The following is a 24,243-nucleotide window of genomic DNA, read 5'->3' on the forward strand; positions in this document are numbered from 1 at the left end:
CTCCACAATTTACCACATATGGCTCATTGTTTAAAAGAAACAAAGCTCCTAATCAGACTCACATAAAAGACTGAAAATCGAATTACTCTATGGGATTGTACCTAGCAAACTAACTGCATGAATGTTTGTGTTTCTTTAACATGAGGCACATGTTTATAGCTGAAAAAAAATCTTTGTCAAAATAGGTCCATGAGATTCCCTTTTGTGTAGCCCCAGATGTACATTAGATGCAAATATTTATTTGAGCTGCAATAAGGATCACAAATATTATACTGTCAATTTCTCTATAATCATGGGTCCTCTACCACTTTTTTTAAAACATATACTGACAAGTGTAAACGATCACACGGTTGAAAGAAGACTAATTACATGTGAGAAAACACACAGTATGGCTGCCTGCATGTCAATAAACTCTCTCCTACTAGAGACTTTACAATGTACACCCACCCTCGACTGAAACAAAGAGAGAAGTAACTACATTTTGCCAAACTATAGGACAGCATGGTTAAGGCTGTCTACAACCCATAAGAGTCAAAGGAAAATGTTTTCCATTTGGGAGTGATAGAAGATTTGTTTTTGATATTTTTGTGAATTCTCGAGATTTGTCTCTAGAGAAAGTTAGATCATCTTAGCCAGCTAAGAAAGCAAAACAGACAATATTATTGGCTCGCTACAGACAAGCAAACATGGACCTAGTAGTAGACACGGATACTTCCACCAGGCAAAGGTATCTAATAAACCTAAGTGTACTATAGCCTATACGTTTAGGGTTTGTGGAGGCTGCAAGCTGAGCAACATTGATCATTGATGCATGCCTTTCAATATTCCAGAATTGTGAGATAGGCTTGCAAACTCTATTGCTCATTTCTATTTTTAATGTGTGATACTGAAGACCAGCTGAAGTGCAGGGAAGTAGTGAAAAAAAGGTTATTCCTTCAGGCTGTCTGACCACTGTTCACCTGGCTGTTTCCATCTATCTAAGACCCGGTTTCTGAAACAAAAAGACACTACAACAACTTGCAACGTAACAAATATACTAACCCTATAGGTGAGAAATACACCTGTGATACACAAATTACTTTTAACATAAAACATGTTTTTTTTTTAATATATAGGGGTCTAAATTTGTATCTTGATTTCAACCCTCAAGCCCTGCACTGAATAGGAAAAGATTTCACTTTGTAACCTACTTATCGGAGAAAGTCACCTGCTAAACTACACCATCTCCGGAAGACCATTCTAGATATGCCTGTGCAGCAAATTAAATTGCAATCCCATATATATCCATATATTACAGTCATTTCTAGTAAAAATATTTTTTTTACACTTTCTAATACTTAAAAACTTTATCCACACTCAAACTACATACTTAAGACCAGTGCTCTAGGAAATAATTAATCCAACGTGGAGGAAGGAAACTGGTGCATTATGGGCTAAACTGATATATGGATGAGTCATTGGGTTCATGCCTGAAGAATATCTTAGAAATTTTGCAATATTCTGGACTTGAAACTAGATAACAAAAGTGTGTATGCCAATCTACAACTGCTACACGTACTGCAAACTTGCGGTGAATTGGCAAGCTAAGTGACCTCATTAAGCAACTATATGGCTTGATGCACAATAGTTATTAGAGATATGAGTATTCTGTGCAGACTGATTCCTCTAAGGCATGTTTGGATCGCAGATCCTCAGCCGCATTAAATACTAAAAGCACTTTTTTGCACTCTAGTGAAAAGCCTCCTAAGAAACCTTTCTAGGTGATACTAAAGACAGGCACTGCATTTTGACTATAAACCTAGTGTTAACCCAGATAAGGAATCCCTAACTTTACTCCAGTTTATAGATCATACACTACATCCACACATGTCCTTTAACTACTGAAGAGGCAAAAACAGTGTGCTCATCTGCGGGTAAATACATGTGCTTCTTTAACTACACTACAAATCAAACTCTCACACAGGTGACAAAATCACATTATCTAACTGGTAATCGGAGAAGCTTAATACACAACACCTTCCACGCCCATCTGCAGTAATATACTGAATTAGTTAACTTCCAAATGGATAAAATAATGGTAAAAAGTACATCTAACTTTAGCAACAAACGCTGTCAAATCTCAAAGGCGCCAAGTTGCTAGAACATTTGTGTTTTACTAGCCCAGAAGAACTAGAAACCATACACAGCCTCAAAAGCAGCATAAACCTTCATGATCTTTGACTAATTACATTGGACAACTCATGAGCGGTCTCAATTCTTCCAGAGATTGTAACAATCTTAAATAATCATACATGCATGGATCTGTCTATCTAATTTGCAAACATGCCCGATTACTATTGCTGTCTTAAAAGTGGATATCAATAACTTTTTTAAACTGACTAAAAGAACGCTTTGAGGCATATATAAATTAATGGAAAAAAAATTCTGAGAAGCAACTGCAGGGGTATCTTAACTCAAGGAATCTAAATGATCTAAGAAAGTTGGTGTCTCTCCCATTCACACAAGATTCTTTCATTTTCAGGAAGAAATGCTGTTCACGACAATTTATCATTCTTCTTACATGCAAGTCAGGAGCTCATTCACATTCATAATTTTCGACTTCTCCTCTACTTTCAACTAAACATGGCAGCCATAATACATATTTTTCATTGTTCAAATACACGTACAAAAGAAGCAAACAACAAAATAAAAGTGCATTCTCCAAAATATAGAAATAAACCTAAAGCACGTCCAAAGTACCTTCCTAAACACCCAGAAAACCTTCTCCTGCTATTTAAAGTAGCACAACCCAATAAGATGAAGGAAGAGGCAAGGATGACTGAGATTCTCAAATCACTACTACCCACATTCAAACTTGCTTTCGGTTTCGAAAGAGTTGAGAAGAATAACTGGTCACATGGATCCCTGGAATTGGCTTGAGCCAGGTCATAATGTCTCAAACATCTAGAGCACATTAAAAATAAAGTTCACTCTGGGATTAGATGTAGATGTTGAGTGGAAAGATGAAAAGCCTAAAAAGGACATGTGCATGCAACAAATAGAGCTACATACCAGACTACCACCCTTGGAAAGTGCATGATCTCATCTAGCCGAAAAGCTGGACCGATATTCAAGAGAGAAAAATGGTTAATCTCTTAAAGGACTGCCTCATCAGACCTCTGTACAGCAAGGTGTGATCATTTCTTTTTAAATATGTGGCTTGCACATGATTAACACATGCTCCTCTGTTTGAGAGGTGAAGGTTGTTGACGTGGTTTTGTCCATGAGGTAAAGGATCTCACTGATTAAAATGAATGTAGTAAGGCACTGCATGCACTCACCAGATGATATCATTTGGTGCATGTGCATACTGGACTCCCCAGGCGTGCGCTTTCATCACGGTGGTCACAGAAGACTGCTGAGGGCTTCTGCGGCAGGGGGTACGGCTGTAGTCCTTTATTATCCTACATGCAAGAGGAAAAAGAGTGCTAAAATAAACAACATCTCACTTCATCATAGCTGGTGTGCTAATTTATCATGACTATTACCAGCTTTTTACAGTTGGGCACACTAGCTACAACCTGAACAAACAAAACACTGCACCAAAGCCATATAGGTGGGGAAGCACTGGCAAACCGACGGCTCTGTCTTGCATCCCACCAACATACACCATAGGAGCACTTAAAGGTGGCATAAGCTTACTGCACTCTCATGCACACAGGATCGCAGCTACGTGCCTGGATTTTGGAGCAGATCTAGAAAAGAAACTGGAAAAGATATCCTATACAGTCATCCATACACAAGACACTAAAAGATAATTACTTGGATCAAACTCATTTTACTTTCACGATAACCTACACAAACTGTTCTTAACTAAATATCCAACAACCCCCAACTGCATGCAATTAAATATTAACAAAGAACGCATTCATCCAGATGATGGAATTTCCAGGAGAAGAAAGTGCTATGCTGCCATAATATTAGTCAAATGCACTAAGCAAATGCCAATAATTCTGCCTCCTCTGGTGCTGGACTGTAGTTAGGAATGTGATCGCAGGGAAATATGACAAAGCCAAATGAAGGGCAGAAAAGTAAAATAGTTCCCCCCCCCTCTATGTGTTTAACTGATTAAGAGACAGTGCTTAATTTGTGCCGATAGTTGACGGTGGTAGGCTCTTTCTTCTGGGCATTGGGACTCATTTTTAATCATCAGACTTTGAATCAGAGCAACAAATAAAGCCAGAAAAGGGAGAAAGGATGAGCAAGAGAAAGATATGAAAACAGTGACAAAGAGACAGAAGGGATGCGGAAGAACCTGCAAGAGAGAAAAAGAGACAAATTGCAGGTTACTGGAAGAAAGAGCCATGCGGTGAAATCAAGGTTAGGCAGTCTAGGTGCTCAGCAACCCCGGCATTTGCGAGGGTAGGCAGAAGGCTCTGGGGCGGGTGGGGGGAACTTTGGGATCCTGTATTATTTAGTTTTTTTTGCAAACTAAGCACTGTTCACATATAAACATTCCGTAATTGTTGGTAAGGTATGTCTCCAAGATAAGGCAGTACTTCACTTGTAAATATAGAAGTGCTGGAGTCCAATGTTTTTCCGACGAGCCCACTGTGAATGTTCCTAAATGACAGGTTTTTTAATTCAAAAGCTGACTAGTTTTAATATGTCCTCCTGTCTCCCCCCAAGCCCTGCCACCTAACTCTTCCTGTCTCTTAAACTCACACTTACAGATTATTTTTCATCCATGCCTTTTCTATTTGGCACTGTAGATGTCTTGTTCTTTCTCCTTCATTCAACCTTTTCAGCCACCATCTCTCTATTTCTGGGTTAAAGTCTGATGATAAGAAATGCCCTGGTCCTCAAAACAGGAGTGCGCGTGCCTCCACCTCAACCATCAGCACAAATTGAGCACTGTGTAAGTGCACCTCTTACAGCAGAAAGGGAGCTTCTGGGTCACTTAGAGCAGCTATGGTGCCCATAGATTATGACACCTCCATGCTTCTTAATCACCTCTGGCCTGGATTTATCCTTTCCAGATGCTGAAGTGGGGGAGACACAGGAGACAAGATCCCCTCCCCAGATTTTATAAAGTGAATAGATTAAACAGTGGCAGACAGAGCATGTCATTCTGACCGCATGCTGCGCATTCATTAAATCTCCTTGAAGCATCTCTATCAGGCTAGGAAACCACTTTGCTTTGTTAAATATTAAATTGTGGTCATGGAGGCTTTGAGCCTCTCTGCAAAAAAAAAAAAAAAAAAAAGGGAAAGGAAAGGGGAGATGCAATTTTATGTTGATTCTCCTGCTGGCTTAGCTGACTTGAGAAAATGAAGGGTTTTTGGAGAGCCTCAATACCTCAACAACTGCAACTAAATAATTGGCAAAAAACGAAGGGCTTCAAGCCCCCACATTGTTTTTATGCTGGATTACAGCTTTTCAAAGACACGCTTGCGAAGTGCAGCATGATTCCAGGCAGGCAAGTTCTGCCACTGTGTTTGATCTTCTCTCTCTCTGGGAATTTTCTACACAGTAACCCTAACTTTGCATCATATGATGACTATGCACATTACCAGATCCACACTTTTTACCATAAAAGTGACTGGTCCACACGAACCGTACGACTGGGTACCTCTGGGTGAAAGTCGCCATGGAGGCTCCGATGCTCGCCGTCCACTGTTCGCACGGGCATCGGGAGTCTATGGGGTGAAGCCTACTTACTGTACCCAGCCAGTCATCTTGCAAAGCAATGACAGCTGTGACCAGGTTGCCTGGGCGCCGGGAGGAAGAATAAGAAAATGGCACTCACACCGCGGTCATCCGGTCATCCTGGAAGGTGACAAAGGCAATGTCGAGGCGTTTGAGAGTGATGCGATTGCGCTCTGCGTTGAACTCGTCCGTCAACTTTTCCTCCAACTCTGCATAATACTGCTCCGCGTCCACCTGAGGGGACAAAGAAAGACGGAAGAATCAGAAGACTGAGTGGATGCAGTGTGAAAAGGGGTGGGGGGGGGGGGGGGGGGGGGGCGGGGCAGATATTAAAGACAGGCTGCTGGCCGAATGAGAAACCAAGAAAGCTCTCAAACATTCTTGAAGACCTGCGCGAGAACCACTTGAATTATCTGTTGTCAAAGTGTCTTCTGAAAGGGTTCAATGGAAGTGGGGCTCACAGTACACAGTCAACTGCTCCTTCTATTCTCAAGTGTAAAGTGGGAACCAAGTCAGCGAAACGCATCATCTGCCTCACAAACTTACACAAAATCACAATTCCACAAACAGAAATCTCGTTAAACAGCTGCCACACACACCCCTAAACTGGAGTTTTCAACAGGGGTAAAATAAGTGTTTCTAGGGGATGATCTAATTGAGGTGGAGTGGAACGTTTTTTCTGTGAAAAAGGTGTGTACAATAGGTGGCCTCGCTGAAGTCTGTGTGATGCTCTGACGCGAAATAAAGAGGCCTCCCTGTAGAATGTAAAGAAGGGCCACCGAGTCTCCCATACATCACAGATATTCATTGGTCTGAGGCTAAATGTGGGCACCAGAAGCTTGGAGGGGGGCTGGATGGCTGCACCCCCCACCAGATGACGCAGGGAACCTGTGTTAGGCCACTGGAGGGGAGGCATTTCCTGAAGGCAGTGACTATCCTACAGGCAACGTTTTTTGGCGTGTCCCACCTAAAAGAAAACATTCATAACACATATTTAGACGGAAAAAAAGTTAAAAAGTATAACTTCAGTGCCACGCACGAAGACGCTGAAACCAAAGTGGCGAGTGGATGAATTGAGAGACACGAACCCTAAAATCACATCTGCCCTGAGAACAGACCATTCTTAGAAGGCATGCAATCAATGGGACAGTCTGTAGGTGGCAGTGTGTGACCAATTCTGCTAGGAGAAAGGTGGAACACAATGACTCGACTCTTCCATGTCTAGAATTAGACGTGTAGCAAACATACGCAATGTGTCAAACTACGTTTATGAACGGATGTAATTCATTCACACGACCCCTGTAACTCAAGCACAATCTATACCTGTCATAATGTGTGCGTAATTGTACGCCTCATTGTTTGCTAACATCCATTAGTACGGTCTGGAAGGCGAAGGTTAGGAAACGAAAGTATTCCCTAACTACTTTAAATAAATTATTATTTCCTCCACTCCTGTGATCTGGGGGCCTAGTTGACGAACCTGTAAGTGGGAGACCACGGTTTTAATCCGACCTTCGGCACTGGACCAAACAAAAATCCAGTAATTCCGAGTTTCAAATCCTCTGATTTAAAGTGGAAGTATCGGTTACGCCGTATAAACAGGTCCAGTGAGAATATGGAAATCAGACTTTAACTCACAGTCAATACTGTTATGTATACATCACTTCAGGATGGAATGTTACTATTACAATTAAAATGTTCTTCAACCAAATATATCCAGGCTTTGTAAACTCAAATGTGCTACCTCTCAAATATATTCACTAAATGAAAAGTGCCGAAACGGAGTAAAACAAGAGCACATTTTGCATCATCACGCACAACAGCAGACATATCCATGTGACCGTGTCTGCAAGCAACAACCAAGCAAGCCCAAATGAGCAGCGTGCTGCCCGCCCACAGAGCCCTTCCTCGCCTCATCGCGCGCGCAGAGTGCTGGAGCAGTTATAGCAGAAAACAAGAAGGCGAGAGTTCTGAGGCCAGCGATGGGGCCTTGAAGACAAATCTCAGATCGGCGCGTGTGCAAGTGACTCACCACAGGGGCTGCTGGATAGAAAGTGCACGAAGTACCCATTATCCGTGCAGCGTGCAAAGCAAAGACTGAGATGGTTTGTAAAGAGGTTCTAGCTGCTAAACGGCTTCCTGCAGTACCCTTCACTTTGGTGAGACAGTGGCGCATTGGAACGACCCCCCTCAACAAATTAGAGCCTTCCCCTCACTTCTTGAGTTCTGCATGACGTTTAAGACTTGGCTCTCTGTAAAGGTACCTGAGGAACTACACACCTGCCCAAACGCCTGCATATCCTCTCGGGTGATTAGTGCTAGACGACCAACATAGCATAATATTGTAAAATGATGCTCCCCCATCTAAACCCCCACCACCCCCAACCATTGCAGAATGTGATGAGGGGCTCCTAAATCTCACAGATATACATTGGTCTTGGGCTAAATGGGAGCTCCCAGAAGGTTTAGGTGCCCCCCTTGAAGGGTTGGGCCCCCTATGCACCACAGTGGTCTTTGTTACACTCCTGTCAGGAGGAGCTGAAATCCCACGCCCTTAAGAAACACGCCGTGAGGCGCGAGCCGCCTGGGTTACAGAACACACTAGAAGAGGCCCACTGCCACACTTCACCCCCACAGGCAACTCTTCAGCACTCCTCCTCTCCACTGTAAACCACGAGTGACGCAGTACACCCGCCCTCTCGCCCTTCGAACTCCCCCATTCTTCAGCAACACCCATTGTGAACCCACCCAAGGTGCCCGGCTCTCTTTTGCTAGTTCTGTGAAAGTCACTTGCATTTCAATTTCACTTGTGCGCTATCTTCTTCTAAAAAGACATTGTAATCAATCCCCATTCCAGCAATGGCCCGAAATTAAAGACAGTTTCCAGTGCGTCCTCATCTAAAAGTGTTGTAAGTTGTTTTAGCAAAGGACATTTTGGCTTGCCTATCTACCTTCTGTATTTTTCATGGTTTGTGTCAGCGTAAGTGACGCAACTCTTGTCCTGATGAACGCGTTGATTGTTTCTCTCCTATTTCTTTTGGCTTGAATCCATCATGAAAGACGTACAGTGCGCCCATTTTACAAAGACCTGGCGTACTGAAATCAGCGAGCCTATTTCTTGGGCATCTCAGCGCCCTTGGAACACGACTATTTAGGATTTGTGATACAAGTCATCGCTAATGCCAAAGCCATCAAAAACACAGAACTCATGAGGGGACCAATTGATTAATGTAAAAGCGCACTTTTTCACAAACAGCTTTCGAGCCATTTATCCCAAAACAGTCGTGGCTGAGCCAAAATGATTTGAAATATTAGCATGAAGACCCTGCTGCTCTTGATTCTAATGGTTTTCTTAGACCCTTATTAAAGGTGTGCAGTTAATAGTTCAGATTGATGTGAGCTGTTCAGATCCTTATTAGAGATGTACTTGCTTCTCTCGATCCATGTGAGATGCTAAGTTCCTTATTATTAAAGATATGCACTTGCTTCTGTCGATAAATGTGACCTGCTTGGATCTTTTTTCATACATGCGCGCTTGCTTCTCAAACCATGTGATCTGCTTCAATCCATTTCACGGATGTGCACTATTTGTTCTGATCTGTGTGACCAGCTTCATTGTCTTTCATAGAGGTGTTCCTTCTCTTGATCCATGTGATTTTCTTAGATCTCTTTTACAGAAGCGTGCTTTTTTCTAGAGCGGAGTGATTTGATTCCTATGAGAGATGAACACTTGCTCCGTGTGATCTGCTTATTCCCTATTACACATATGTATTTCTCCTAATCTAGGTGATGTCCTTAGATCCTTATTACAGGTGTGTGCTTGCGTCACTTGGGTCAGATTCAACCCCTGTTAAAGATGTGCTCTTGCTCCTCTTGATGTGTGATCTGCTTTGATCCCTACTGCAGCTGCTCACTGTGGCGTGATGCCATTGCAGATGGGCGCTTGCTTCTCTCTATCCATGTGATCTGCTCTGAACTCTATTTCAGATGTGCGCTCGCTTCTCTTGTTCTCTGATCTGCTTCAATCCCTAGTACAAATGTGCCACAGCCGTTCTCTATCCATCGGAAATGCTTAGATTCCTATTACAAGCGTGTGCTTGCTTCTTCAATTCATGTTTAACTGTTTGTTTCTGAAAGGGGATCCTTCTCAGAGGTAGAAATGATGTCTGCTTTTTTATTATTAAAAACAGCACTGAAGAATTGTAACTAACATGTCTGAACTCAGTTATCTTTAACTGTTTTTAGAATTTTGCAAGGAGGAAGAAGAGCGAATGTATTTTGTAACTGAAAATAGTGTAACTATTTTAAAGGAGCTTATCATGCTCTAGTCCTGTTGGGAGAATGCACAACATTGATTTTTTAATCTCCTAATGTGAGTAGTAGACATTTTGATACACTCAAAGTAGTTTAATTGAAATAGTCGATCACTTTATTAATCAACAGACTTGTTTCTTGCAGAAACCTGGCTATGACTAATTAGTCGTGATGGTGAGGCTCTACACAAATTTCTCCTATTATCCACCGATAAATACGGACTAATCAATCAAATCAAATTTGTGAAAACTCTGGCTGCCAAATTTGAAAACTGAATAGTCTGAATAGTTGAGCTTGGTACTAATAAGAAATACCTTTAACACATTGCTGAAATATGCACAGTTTGAGATTCTTATGTGGAAGCATGTATCCTCCAGGGTTTGAGTACCCCAGGATTAGGACTCAAACAATGAGCTTGAAATACTCCACCACAAGAATGTTTTTGCAGTTATAATGGGTGAGCATCATATACAAGCCTCTTCACCATTCTTCATCTCTGTGTTGTGGCCTAATGTGCTCATCAATTCTTATCCAGCAAAGGCACCATCTGAAAAAGTGCCACAAGCTGGAGGCAATGGTGACTTCCTTTTGTCTGTGTGATACCAGTGCCTCTTACTTTACGTGTTCTGTAAGTCAAGGCTGTAGTTAGAAATTACCATGTGAAGGTATACCCTGTAGATCTGTCATTCCACTCATTGATATAAGAAATGGTTCAAATATATGCCTCAGATACACATCTCCAGTTCCCGTTTTTAGGAGGAAAACTCTTTATTTCTTCAGTAAAGACCTACCGAACAGCAGGGCTGAGAAGTGTGACTCAACTAATAGTAAAATTCAGCCAGACATCCACAGTGTATATGGAACTGGGGGACAGTTTTGCCAATTCACTGAAAGATCTCCAGCTACTAGCTCTACAATGGAGAGAGTCTTAGCTCCTCCAACCAGGACACTTTTATTGTCCCATTGTGGCTCACAATGGTAAGTTGTTGCACCAGAAGGTGGAATACTTGACAACTCTGCCAAGATGGCAGGACCCGCATTTTAATGGTCAGACACTGGACTGTTGTTTAGCAACTGTGTACACATGGTGATGCCCCTCATAGGTTGGGCAACTTGTATCATCAATCAATCAATCACTGCATTTGTAAAGCGCGCTACATACCCGTGAGGGTCTCAAGGTGCTGGGGGAAGGGGGTGCTACTGGTCGAAGAGCCAGGTCTTGAGGAGTCTTCTGAAGGCCAGCAGGTCCTGGGTCTGTCGTAGGATGGTGGGGAGAGTGTTCCAGGTCTTGGCGGCGAGGTAGGAGAAGGATCTGCCGCCAGCGGTGGTTTTTCTGATGTGGGGGACTGTGGCGAGGGCGAGGTTGGCTGAGCGGAGGCTTCGGGTGGGGGTGTGGAAGCTGAGTCGGTTGTTGAGGTAGGTGGGTCCGGTGTTGTGCAGTGCTTTGTGTGCGTGGATCAGGAGCTTGAAGGTGATCCTTTTGTTGACGGGGAGCCTGTGCAGGCCTCTCAGGTGGAGTGTGATGTGGCTGCGGCGGGGGACATCGAGGATGAGTCGGGCCGAGGCGTTCTGGATGCGTTGGAGTCGTCTCAGGAGCTTGTTTGTAGTTCCTGAGTAGAGGGCGTTCCCGTAGTTGAGTCTGTTGATGATGAGGGCCTGGGTAACGGTTTTTCTCGTGTCGAGGGGGATCCATTTGAAGATCCTGCGGAGCATACGGAGGGTGTTGAAGCAGGACGCGGAGACGGCGTTGACTTGCCTGGTCAGGGAGAGAGTGGAGTCGAGGATGACCCCCAGGTTGCGTGCGTGGTCCGTGGGTTCCAGGGCTGTGCCTAGTGACGTGGGCCACCAAGAGTCGTCCCAGGCTGATGGGGTGGGTCCGAGAATGAGGACCTCCGTCTTGTCTGAGTTCAGCTTCAGTCTGCTGTCCTTCATCCAGTCGGCTATGGCCTTCATTCCTCGGTGGAGGTTAGCTTTGGCGGTGTGGGGATCTTCGGTGAGGGATATGATCAGCTGGGTGTCGTCGGCGTAGGAGATGATGTTGTGGTGTCGTGCGACGTGGGCGAGGGGGGCCATGTAGATATTGAACAGTGTCGGGCTGAGGGAGGATCCCTGTGGGACGCCGCAGATGATCTCTGTGGTTTTGGAGCGGAAGGGTGGGAGGTGGACGCTCTGGGTTCTGCCGGAGAGGAAGGATGTGGTCCAGGCCAGGGCCTTCTCTTGGATACCGGCGTCATGGAGGCGTGCTGATAGGTTGCGGTGGCAGACCGTGTCAAAGGCTGCTGATAGGTCCAGGAGGATGAGGGCGGCTGTTTCTCCTTTGTCCATCAGGGTCCGGATTTTGTCAGTGGCGGCGATGAGGGCGGTCTCGGTGCTGTGGTTACTGCGAAAACCGGATTGGGAAGGGTCCAGGATGTTGTTAACTTCGAGGTAGCGTGTCAGCTGTTTGTTGACAATCTTCTCGGTCACTTTTGCTGGGAAAGGGAGCAGGGAGATGGGCCGGAAGTTCTTGAGGTCCTTGGGGTCCGCCTTGGGCTTCTTCAGAAGGGCGTTGATCTCGGCGTGCTTCCAGCTTTCTGGGAAGGTTGCTGTCTCGAAGGAACAGTTGATTGTTTTCCAGAGGTGGGGCGCGATGGTTGCGCTGGCTTTGTTGATGACGTGGTGAGGGCAGGGGTCCAATGGGGATCCAGAGTGGATGGAGTTCATGGTTTTGATGGTGTCTTCGTCGCTGACGCTGGACCAGACGGTCAGGCGACTGGTGCGAGTGGTAGTCGCAGGGGTGGTGGACTCTGTGGTGGGTGCGGGGGGTCGGAGTTGAAGCTGTCGTGGATGTCGGTGATCTTGCGGTGGAAGAAGGTGGCCAGGGAGTCGCACAGGTCTTGAGATGGCGGGATGTCGTTGGTGTTGGAGCTGGGGTTGGAGAGTTCTTTCACAATGCTGAAGAGCTCTTTGGTGTTGTGTGCGTTGTTGCCTAGGCGGTCCTTGAAGGCGGTCTTCTTGGCAGTCCTGATGAGTTGGTGGTGTCTGCGGGTGGCGCTCTTGAGGGCTGTGTGGTTGTCTGGTGTTCGGTCGTGGAGCTATTTCTTCTCCAGCTTCCGACAGGTGTGCTTGGAGATCCGGAGGTCCTCGGTGAACCAGGCGGCTTTCTTGTTGGTGTGGTTGGTTGTAGAGGTCTTGAGAGGGGTGAGGGTGTTGGCACAGTCGTTGATCCACTGTGTGAGGTTGGTTGTGGCGGTGTCTGGGTCGGTGGGTGGTCTCAGGGCGAGGGCGGTAGTCAGTTGGTCCTCGGTGACCTTGCCCCAGCAGCGGCGTGGTAGCTGTTGGGTGCGGTGGTGTGTAGTGGGTTTTCTGAAGGTGGAGTGGACGCATCTGTGGTCGGTCCAGTGTGGTTCGGTGGTGTGGTTGAAGGAGACGTGGGGGCTTGCGGAGAAGATGGGGTCGAGCGTGTGTCCAGCGGCGTGAGTAGGTGTCGTTACGAGCTGTTTGAGTCTGAGGTTGTCGATCAGGGCGGTGGAGTTGGCGTCGTCGTCGTTCTTGAGGTGGAAGTTCAGGTCCCCGAGGAGGATGTAGTCCGTGGAAGCGAAGGCGTGGGTGCTGATGAGGTCGGCGATGGTGTCACTGAACTGTGGGCGGGGTCCGGGCGGTCTGTAGATGAGAGTTCCTCTGAGGGTGGTGTTGGGGTCGGTGTGGATCTGGAAGTGCATGTGCTCGGCGGTGGTGAGGGTGTCATCGGTGTTCGTTGAGATTTTGATGGAGTCTTTGTGGATGATGGCGATTCCTCCTCCCACTCCGTTGGTGCGGTCTCTGCGGGAGATCTTGTAGCCCTGTGGGATGGCTATGGCGATGTCTGGTGCTGAGGTGGCGTTCAGCCAGGTCTCCCTCAGGAAGGCGACGTCGGGGGGTGGTGGAGTCTAGGAGGTCCCAGAGTTCGATGGCGTGCTTGTGAGCGGAGCGGGTGTTGAGGAGGATGCAGTGGAGGTGGTTGGGTTCTCTGGCTGGTGGTGTGGAGGGTTGGATGCTGGTGAATCTGCAGTTCCGGCAGGTGAAAGGCCCCTGGGTGCGTTTCGGGGTGGCCCTGTAGCAGGGGTGGTCTGGTCTGGTGTTGAGTGCGTGGAGGGTGCTTGCGTCGTAGTGCAGTCTGGTGTTGCGGGGAGTGAGGGTTCCAGGGGTTCTGGTGCTGGGTGCAGTCCAGGCACGGACGGGCGCAGACGGGCTTGCCTTAGCTGCGCCTTCGGCACGCCCGCTGCGCATGGCCGCTGCGCGGCCTCCATATGAGGGCAGAGGGAGGGAGGAGCAGCTGGGAGGTGTGAGCGGGGCGGCCAATGGGAGTGAAGGGGGCGGGGCAGCAGGGGCTCAGCGGCGAGGGAAAAACCCGGGGGAAAAAACGGTGGGAAAAGACGGCGGGAGAGGGTCAACAGAGCACAGGGGTACAGAAGCAAAACACAGGGGCACAGAATGAAAAAACAAAGTGGCACAGAAGCCAAGCGCAGGGGTACAGAATAAAAAGGGAGCGAGTAGTCAGGCGGCAAAAGCAGCAACGGAGGTTCAACCCACAGGGGGCTGCGTGGCAGATGGGGGGAGCGACCTGCCTGGTGACAGGGTCAAAGGTCGCTCTCTACCACCGCTTTGCGGCCTCCATATGAGGGCAGAGGGAGGGAGGAGCAGCTGGGAGGTGGGAGCGGGGCAGCCAATGGGAGTGAAGGGGGCGGGGCAGCAGGGGCTCAGCGGCGAGGGAAAACCCGGGGAAAAAAACGGCGGGAAAGGATGGCGGGAGAGGAACAACAGAGCACAGGGGTACAGAAGCAAAACACAGGGGCACAGAATGAAAAAACAAAGTGGCACAGAAGCCAAGCGCAGGGGTACAGAATAAAAAAGGGAGTGAGTAGTCGGGCGGCAAAAGCGGCAACGGAGGTTCAAACCACAGGGGGCTGTGTGGCAGATGGGGGGGAGCGACCTGCCTGGTGATCAGGGTACTACAGGATGGAAAGAGTCCTTAGTTTTAGCAGGGTGGGGTGGCGGTTTTCCAGGCTTAGAAAAAGAGAAGGCTCATTCCTCTTCCAGAGGGATAGCTTTGACGATGGAGCTACTTCTTTTGTTGGTATTAAGTACCTCAAACCAGCAAATGCACTTGGCTATGCTTAAACCCTGGCCTGCTAGAGGGCCTGGATAATGAAGGTATTTTGCCTCCATAATCGGGCAGGCTTCAAGGTGTCCCGATTCAGTCTTCATTTGGTTGAACCTCTCCTATGACTGTGAATCAAACAGTGCACTCTCAAATGAAGCAAGACCTATAATGTTCTGCTGAGCGTCTTCTCTCACAGATGTGAATCAGCAGTAGAAAAATCTTTAGACGGAAAAAGAAACTGGCCCTCAACTTTTGGCTGGTAAATCTCTAAAATCAGTCGAGGCCCTGATGACATAAAAAGATGCCACCTGCTCGCAGATTCAAAGCATCATATTTTGCACCAGACTCTGCCTTTTATTTCCAAACAGCTGTGTTGCATCCAAGCCGCATCATACAGCACACTAAGAATAAAGCAAATCAACTACCATGCAAACATCCATACTTCTATCTGTTGACATGATCTGGTAGATGCTAAATTTGGGTCGCTGAGCGCGGGGGTCCTAGTAATGTGGCATGTTATCTTCTGGGAAAGCAGATTCTAGTTTCAAAATGTATTAATGTGCAGAGAAGTGTAGATCTGGGATATTCAAAATCACTGCAGTCTTTATGGTTACATTCGTAAAGCAAATAAATGTGATCTGGCACAACAGTCTTTGCTGGACTTCATTCTGATTCATCTGGTGGAGACGGGTTCCAGGTCACTCCTGTCACATTCTGAAGTGGAGTCGAAGCTGCGCTGAAGCACAGCAGGTCTAGGAAGTATAGCTTATGGAGAAGTTCCTTCATGGGCCGTGTCCTCTTTCAGATGGGTGACCTGTGTGGCAGTACTGGGTCTCCAGACTAGCAGACTGTGAATCGAGCTCAGAGGAATCCCTACAGTACTTTAAGCCATTCTTCTCAGTGAAGTAACAAAAGAAGAGTAAACTCTCATCGAGATGCGGCACAAGGCAGGACCTATTGTCAGGATGAAGCTCAAAAAACATGAAAAGGTAGACATGTATGATTTACAACACAATAAAACAGGTTTGGAGGGAGTCCCTTAGACAAATCTGCATTCTTGCAACAACCGTGAAAATTAGAGCTCAGCTGTTGTATTCCATTGTATGATGAAATTGTGCACCCAAAGGACAGAAAGAAAAAGTCCTCAACATGCCTGATTTGGACCATAATTAAACACCTGAAATAAGCCTCTGTATACACTTGGGCCTAATTTACAAGCTCCCTGAAATGTCAAAATGTGTGAAGACAGCTCACTGGGTACGGTAAGACTTTGCTGGACGCCTCTTATGACGTGTCTTGATCTATTGATGGGTAAAGTAGGTTTTTCTTTACTGGAAGTCGGTGGTCACCATCTTTGTTTTTTGCTGGCTATTGTTTTCTTATGTTTGGCAACGAGCAGAATCTAGACCCTTGGGGACACCGCACTGAATAACCAACAGCCTTCCTCACAGTTACACACTTCAATGATGCCCTTGTGATAACGGAGTATGACGCTCATCCTGTCACCTGGATCTGGCTAATCCTGGATGAGCAGGAATGTGTGGGTGGAAACGGATGTTCCTTTCTCAGTAACTATTCAGTTTGATCTGACAAGGCAACGCACCAACTGTTCCTCCTTTGTGCCTTGGCACAGACATTGAACTGTATCTGAAAACAGAAGTGGTGTGCTCACTTTACCACCAATGTGGAGATCAGCAACTGAATTCCTTGCACAGTTCAGCTCTTAGTGCCAGTATAACAGAGTACTGTTTTTGTACCCTTAACTTGCGTGCTTTCCTGCAATGGGGTACTCCGGGTGACCTTCCTAGGCTACTCTTTCAACAATGAAAATGTGTCACCAATTCGTCTGGAAGTGAGCAGTCAATGACATCTTGTAAAAATTAATGTCCACCCAACCTTTCATTGTATATATTAGTATACAACTGAAACATTATTTACCTGGACATGGCAGGGTCGGCTCGGTCCCCTGTTGATTGATTCCAAATAGCTTGTCCATCGTTCAGTGCCTTTTGAATACGTCCAGAGGTCAATTCTAGCTTGCAGCCATTCAGTACTTTAAAAGTCTCCACAAGGGAGACATGACTGGGATCTGATGGGGTCTAAGAAAAATGGAGTCCAGCGAGGAGGTTTCTTGGCTAGAGGCTGAGGCTTGTTTCTCTCCATTCTTTTTCAGCAGAGGTCAGACAAAGGGCATAACACCGGCCCTGCAGCATTGGGGCAGGGGAACCTTTAAGGGCCCCCTATTCAGAGTAAGGTCTATGACTATCTGAGAGATGGGAGTCTCAGGGGCCACTCTACACATTTTGCACGGGGTGCAGGGGGGTGGGTGGGGGGGTTGGGGGGGACCAAATTGTATTGTGCCATAAAAGGAGGATCTGTGTAGTTGCTGGAGTCCTAGACGAGATTCCAGAAGAACAGTATTGTTTGCTGCTGCCAATGTCGTGGTTTTCAGATTCTGTCCATACAAAACAGTAAATGAACCAGAAAACTAAAGAAAACAAAACTTAAATGCAGAGCAACAGCTCTTCCAGATCCGGTTGAAAAACAGAACTGATGAATCAGACAGGTGTGGGTGCTCGAATGCTGGTAGTCTTAAAGGGGAAGTGCGTGATTCTCTGTGCAGCCTCTACACATTAGTGCTTCTGGTCTTTAAAAAGAACATATGCTAAATCTGTTCGTCCTTTAAAAACATTTTAATTGTAAGTAGATTATGTTAAGGATTCCATTGGTACCACTGGCCTATCTCATTAACTATAGAGAAGAACGTATGACAGAATCTTCCAAAATACAGCCTTCTCCACCTCTTTTTTAAGTGCACATTATCACTTCTGAAATGTCTGTGAAATAAAGGAGCCTATTAGCCTCCCAACACCAGGGAGCTCTCTGAAATACCTCGTGGCTTCAGCCTTCTTGGTGCCGCCTTGTCAACAGCAAGCACTTGTAAGGCCTATCAGCACAGCATGGCCACAACTCCAGCTTTTGCAGCTCGGTCACACACTCTGAGACGATAGGGAGTGGGGCAGAAAGCTACAGACCAGCCAGATGTGACTGCCAACTTGGGCACCTTATTTTGGGGAGAAATAATCTACTGAAAGGAAGGGAACCAGCAGGGAGTTTGGGCCTGAGCTGCTATGGTTCTGTGAAGATGAGAGGGCAAGGGAAGAGAGAAAGTGAGGGATAAAAAGAGCACACAAAAGAGAGACCCCTTTCGTAACGAGAGGAAGGCAATGAGAGGAAACGACGATCGGTGAAAAGAGTGAGACATGGAGAGGCATTCTTATACAAGGGAGGGCCGGCGACTTACCATAACTAAAAACCGAATTACTATTCTAACCTCACACGCACTTTGGTACTGGAGTAAGTTGTTCATAGCATCAAAGTAAATCTGTTTGTTCTTTTGCATTCTAAATAAATGAACTCTAAAACTAACTTTAACACGCTAAGAGGGCTGGTGCTCCAAGCGCCATGATCCCGTGAGGCTCAGCATACAATTGGTCATTCTGCATTTGCTGATGCCTCCGAGTAGCATTACTTAATAGTGTGTGCAGAAAGCAGATGTCAGACATAAACGTTTACTCAACATCCTCCCACTTCAAGGTCACACAGTTTGTGAACAGAAGCAATGCCTCGTTAAACTACCAGTGGGCCCTGCTCACGTATCAGTAGAATAACTCAGAGAAAGTTGAAAATATTGTTTTTTTTTTTCTTTTATGTTCGATTTCTCTCTATAATTGTTTTCTGGTTCTTAGCCTTGTCTGGTTGCTATTGATTTGCTTTCAGAGACAAATAAGTAGAAATAAGAAAGAAGGCATTAAATAAAAATCCAAAAGGAACAAAACATTAGTGAGTGGTCGACAGAGTAACCCCGCTCCGTGGAAACAGAACAAACGAACTCAAATGGCTTATATGGCTCCGAGCATCATGGAAGTCTTTTATATTTGAATTATCTATGCTGATGAAAAATAGTATATATTACATGTTTGGCTGATTTGGTTGCACAATGCAGTGGTTTCAAATCTATCCTTCCCATACATGATGTGTAAGCAAGGTAATTTCGTTAATACTTAGATATGACTATTACTGTGCAGTATGCTCATCATCCAAAGGGAGACTTGACCACAAACTGATTTATTACCCCCCCCATCTATTTAGACTTTGAGCATAAGAGCACCATTAAAGAATTATAGATAGGTAACAGTGAATTAAGGGGATGTCTTCATTCAGTGGTTCTGAGTGACACCAAATAGACAACGAGACTGAAGCTCGGGTTGTCTATGATGTCACTCAGAGTCAAAAACATCTCTGCGATTCTATATATTCGCCCCTGATTTTAGCTGCTTCCGCAGGGGCAGAATGTTACTGGGGGAGCCATATATAAGAGAGCCTCTCATTCCGGTCCCATTTCTTTTTTTTTTTTTAAATGGCCTCCGGCAGCCTAACCCCCACACTCAATTTGTGGGTAATTAGCAGTGCATGGCCAGGGCGGGAGTTATAGTCACTTGAGATAACTAGCTATAAGAGGTGAATTTCTATGGTATTGTACGTTTAACTTTTCAGTCAAAAAAAAATAAATATATATATATATATCTATCTAGAGTGTCGCTGGTGTTGCAGGGTGCTCCTTACTAGAGCAGCTCTCCACCTAAAATTGGGAACTTCCCAGAGTTCTCCTTTGTTTTTTGCATAATTTATGCGTCGCTCTATCCCTGAAAGGGTTTTGGTTTGACTTATACTGGGTGCTCCCTTGTGTCTGGACAAAGCTATACTCCTCTGAAGAGCTCTAATGAGAGCGAAACACGTGTCAGGGGTTGCTTTACTCATTCCAGGTTGGCTTGGATGGTATTTGACCAGTCCAAAGCTGTAATACTGTGCCTGGAGTGGTAAATGGCTTTTGTCATTTTACAGCTCGGCAAGGATGACACTATGTCAATCCTATGCTTAAAGATTTTGCTGTACAAATGGCAAAAGACTTTGTCACTATCTAGCTCGGCGAGGATAGCACTGTGCTAATCCTATGCTTAAAGATTTTGCTAGATAAGCAGACATTTGAGGTGAGCAAATCTAGAGTGTCGCTGGTGTTGCAGGGTGCTCCTTACTAGAGCAGCTCTCCACCTAAAATTGGGAACTTCCCAGAGTTCTCCTTTGTTTTTTGCATAATTTATGCGTCGCTCTATCCCTGAAAGGGTTTTGGTTTGATATATATATATATATATATATATATATATATATATATATATATATATATATATATGTTCATACACACACATACACTGAAATAAATAAAAATATATACTTATTTCAGTGAATATATATGGAAAATGTCACTTACCCAGTATACATCTGTTCGTGGCATGAGACACTGCAGATTCACATGCTGAGCATATCCCGCCATCTAGTGTTGGGCTTGGAGTGTTACAAGTTGTTTTTCTTCGAAGAAGTCTTTTGAGTCACGAGATCAAGGGACTACTCCCCTTTCGGCTCCATTGCGCATGGGCGACGACTCCATGTTAGATTGTTTTCCCCGCAGAGGGTGAGGTAGGAGTTGTGTATATAGTAATAGTGCCCATGCAATGGAGTAAGTATGTATGTACATAATGTGTCTAAAAGTGATATATATATTTACAAATTTACAAATGTACAAGTTTATTTTTATCAACTTATAACGGCTACAGGCTCCCGGGGAGGGCGCATGTGAATCTGCAGCGTCTCATGCCACCAACAGATGTACACTGGGTAAGTGACATTTTCCGTTCGATGGCATGTGTAGCTGCAGATACACATGCTGTGCATAGACTAGTAAGCAGTTATCTCCCCAAAAGCGGTGGTCTAGCCTGTAGGAGTTGAAGTTGTTTGAAATAATGTTCGTACTACTGCCTGTCCTACTGTGGCTTGTTGTGTTGTTAACACATCCACACAGTAATGTTTAGTGAATGTAGGAGGTGTAGACCATGTGGCTGCCTTACAGATTTCTGTCATTGGTATATTTCCTAGAAAGGCCATGGTGGCGCCTTTCTTTCTAGTGGAGTGTGCTTTTGGTGTAATAGGCAGTTCTCTCTTTGCTTTAACATAACAGGTTTGAAAACACTTAACTATCCATCTGGCAATGCCTTGTTTGGATATTGGATTTCCTGCATGAGGTTTTTGAAAAGCTACAAACAATTGTTTTGTTTTGCGGAATTGTTTGGTTCTATCAATGTAATACATTAGTGCTCTTTTTATGTCTAATGTATGTAATGCTCTTTCAGCTACAGAGTCTGGTTCTGGAAAAAATACTGGTAGTTCCACTGTTTGATTTAAGTGGAACGGTGATACAACTTTTGGTAAAAATTTGGGATTTGTGCGTAGAACCACTTTATGTTTGTGTATTTGTATAAAGGGTTCCTGTATGGTAAAGGCTTGTATTTCACTTACTCTTCTAAGAGATGTGATAGCTATTAGGAAGGCTACTTTCCATGTTAAGTATTGCATCTCACAAGAGTGCATGGGTTCAAATGGTGGACCCATGAGTCGTGTTAATACAATATTGAGGTTCCACGAAGGAACTGGTGGTGTTCTTGGGGGAATGATCCTTTTTAGACCCTCCATAAATGCTTTTATGACTGGGATTCTAAATAGTGAATGTGTAATTTGCAGATAGGCAGAAATTGCTGTGAGATGTATTTTAATGGATGAAAAAGCTAACTTAGATTTTTGTAAGTGTAGTAAGTAGCTTACAATGTTTTTCGTGGATGCGTATAATGGTTGAATTTGGTTATTATGACAGTAATAAACAAATCGTTTCCATTTATTTGCGTAGCAATGTCTTGTAGTAGGTTTCCGAGCCTGTTTGATAACCTTCATACATTCTTGTATAAGGTCTGGATGTCCAAATTTTAAGACTTCAGGAGCCCGATTGCTAGATTGAGCAATGCTGGATTCGGGTGTCTGATCTGTTGTTTGTATTGAGTTAACAGATCTGGTCTGTTTGGTAGCTTGATATGAGGCACTACTGACAGGTCTAGTAGTGTTGTGTACCATGGTTGGCGTGCCCAAGTTGGTGCTACTAGTATTAGTTTGAGTTTGTTTTGACTCAATTTGTTTACTAGATACGGAAGGAGTGGGAGAGGGGGAAAAGCGTAAGCAAATATCCCTGACCAACTCATCCATAACGCATTGCCCTTGAAGTGAGGGTGTGGGTACCTGGATGCGAAGTTTTGTCATTTTGCGTTTTCTTTTGTTGCGAATAGGTCTATTTGCGGTGTTCCCCAGTTTTGGAAGTAGGTTTGTAGTATCTGGGGATGAATTTCCCATTCGTGGATATGTTGGTGATCTCGACTGAGATTGTCGGCTAACTGGTTTTGAATTCCTGGGATGTATTGCGCTATTAGGCGAATGTGATTGTGAATCGCCCAATGCCAAATCTTTTGTGCTAAGAGACACAGCTGTGATGAGTGTGTTCCTCCCTGTTTGTTTAGGTAATACATTGTTGTCATGTTGTCTGTTTTGACAAGAATGTGTTTGTGGGCTATTAGTGGTTGAAATGCTTTCAATGCAAGAAACACTGCTAGTAGTTCTAGTTGATTTATATGAAGATGTTTTTGCTGAGTGTCCCATTGTCCCTGGATGTTGTGTTGGTTGAGGTGTGCTCCCCACCCTACCATGGAAGCATCTGTTGTGATCACGTATTGAGGCACTGTGTCTTGGAAAGGCCGCCCTTGGTTTAAATTTATAGGATTCCACCATTGAAGCGAGGTGTGTTTTTGGCGGTTTATCAACACTAGATCTTGAAGTTGACCCTGTGCTTGTGTCCATTGTGTCGCTAGGTACTGCTGTAAGGGCTGCATGTATAATCTCGCGTTTGGGACAATGGCTATGCATGAAGACATCATGCCTAGAAGTTTCATCACTAATTTTACTTGATATTGTTCGTTTGGGTGCATGCTTTGTATTACGTTTTGGAATGCTTGTACCCTTTGTGGACTTGGAGTGGCAGTCCCTTTTTTTGTGTTGATTGTTGCTCCTAAGTATTGTTGTATTTGACACGGTTGTAAGTGTGATTTTAGGTAGTTTATTGAGAACCCTAGTTGGTGAAGGGTTTCTATGACGTATTTTGTGTGTTGAAGACACTGTTTCTGATTGCTGCTTTTTATTAACCAATCATCTAGATACGGGAATACATGTATGTGCTGTCTTCTGATATGTGCGGCTACTACTGCAAGGCATTTTGTAAATACCCTTGGTGCTGTTGTTATCCTGAATGGTAATACTTTGAATTGGTAATGTACTCCTTGGATTACAAACCTTAAGTATCTCCTGTGAGAAGGATGTATGGGTATATGGAAGTAAGCATCCTTGAGATCTAATGTTGACATGTAGTCTTGTTGTTTGAGCAAGGGGATCACGTCTTGAAGTGTTAACATGTGAAAGTGATCTGATTTGATGTAAAGATTTAGTGTTCTGAGATCTAAGACGGGTCTCAGAGTTTTGTCCTTTTTTGGTATTAGAAAATACAGGGAATAAACCCCTGTTCCTTTCTGATGGTTGGGCACCAGTTCTATTGCCTCTTTCTGTAACAACGCTTGGACTTCTAGTTGTAGTGCTGTTTGGACATGTTGTGTGTTTTTGGAGGCACATTTGGTGGTAATTGTAGGAATTCTATGCAATAACCATGTTGGATAATGGCTAGAACCCACGAGTCTGTAGTTATTTCTTCCCATTTTTTGTAATCTGTGAGTCTCCCCCCCCACTGGTGTTATGTGTTGGGGATTCGTGACATTGAAGTCACTGTTTAGTTTGTGGGGTCTTTGGGCTTTGGAATTTCCCTCTAGTTTTAGGGAACTGTCCACCTTTATATTGTCCCCGAAAGCCTCCTCTTTGATACTGGCCCTGGTATGTGGGTCTGGCCTGTGAGGTTGAGGGTTCTGTGCTTTGGGCTCAAAACCCCCCTCTAAAGTGTGGCTTCCTAAAGGTGCCTCTGCTCTGTGGGGAGTAGAGCGCGCCCATGGCTTTGGCCGTGTCAGTGTCCTTCTTTAGCTTCTCTATAGCTGTATCCACCTCCGGCTCAAACAACTGTTGTCCATTAAAAGGCATATTAAGCACAGACTGCTGGATCTCTGGCTTAAATTTGGAGGTGCGTAGCC

At 44.9% G+C, this 24,243-nt stretch overlaps 1 protein-coding gene across 3 annotated transcripts in view; it reads right to left on the reverse strand.

The window, feature by feature from the left end:
- Positions 1 to 24,243, reverse strand: part of TMEM63C (transmembrane protein 63C) — a 529,797-nt gene that overhangs the window by 126,172 nt on the left and 379,382 nt on the right. For all 3 annotated transcript variants that reach the window (XM_069208424.1, XM_069208421.1, XM_069208422.1), the window contains 2 exons: positions 5,789 to 5,922; positions 3,321 to 3,443 (listed from right to left, as the gene is read on the reverse strand). In XM_069208424.1, the coding sequence (XP_069064525.1) occupies positions 3,321 to 3,443; positions 5,789 to 5,922 (257 nt within the window). The remainder of the gene's footprint in view (positions 1 to 3,320; positions 3,444 to 5,788; positions 5,923 to 24,243) is intronic.

This window comes from Pleurodeles waltl, chromosome 9 (genome assembly GCF_031143425.1).
Source record: "Pleurodeles waltl isolate 20211129_DDA chromosome 9, aPleWal1.hap1.20221129, whole genome shotgun sequence".
Classification (NCBI taxonomy): Eukaryota; Metazoa; Chordata; class Amphibia; order Caudata; family Salamandridae; genus Pleurodeles; species Pleurodeles waltl.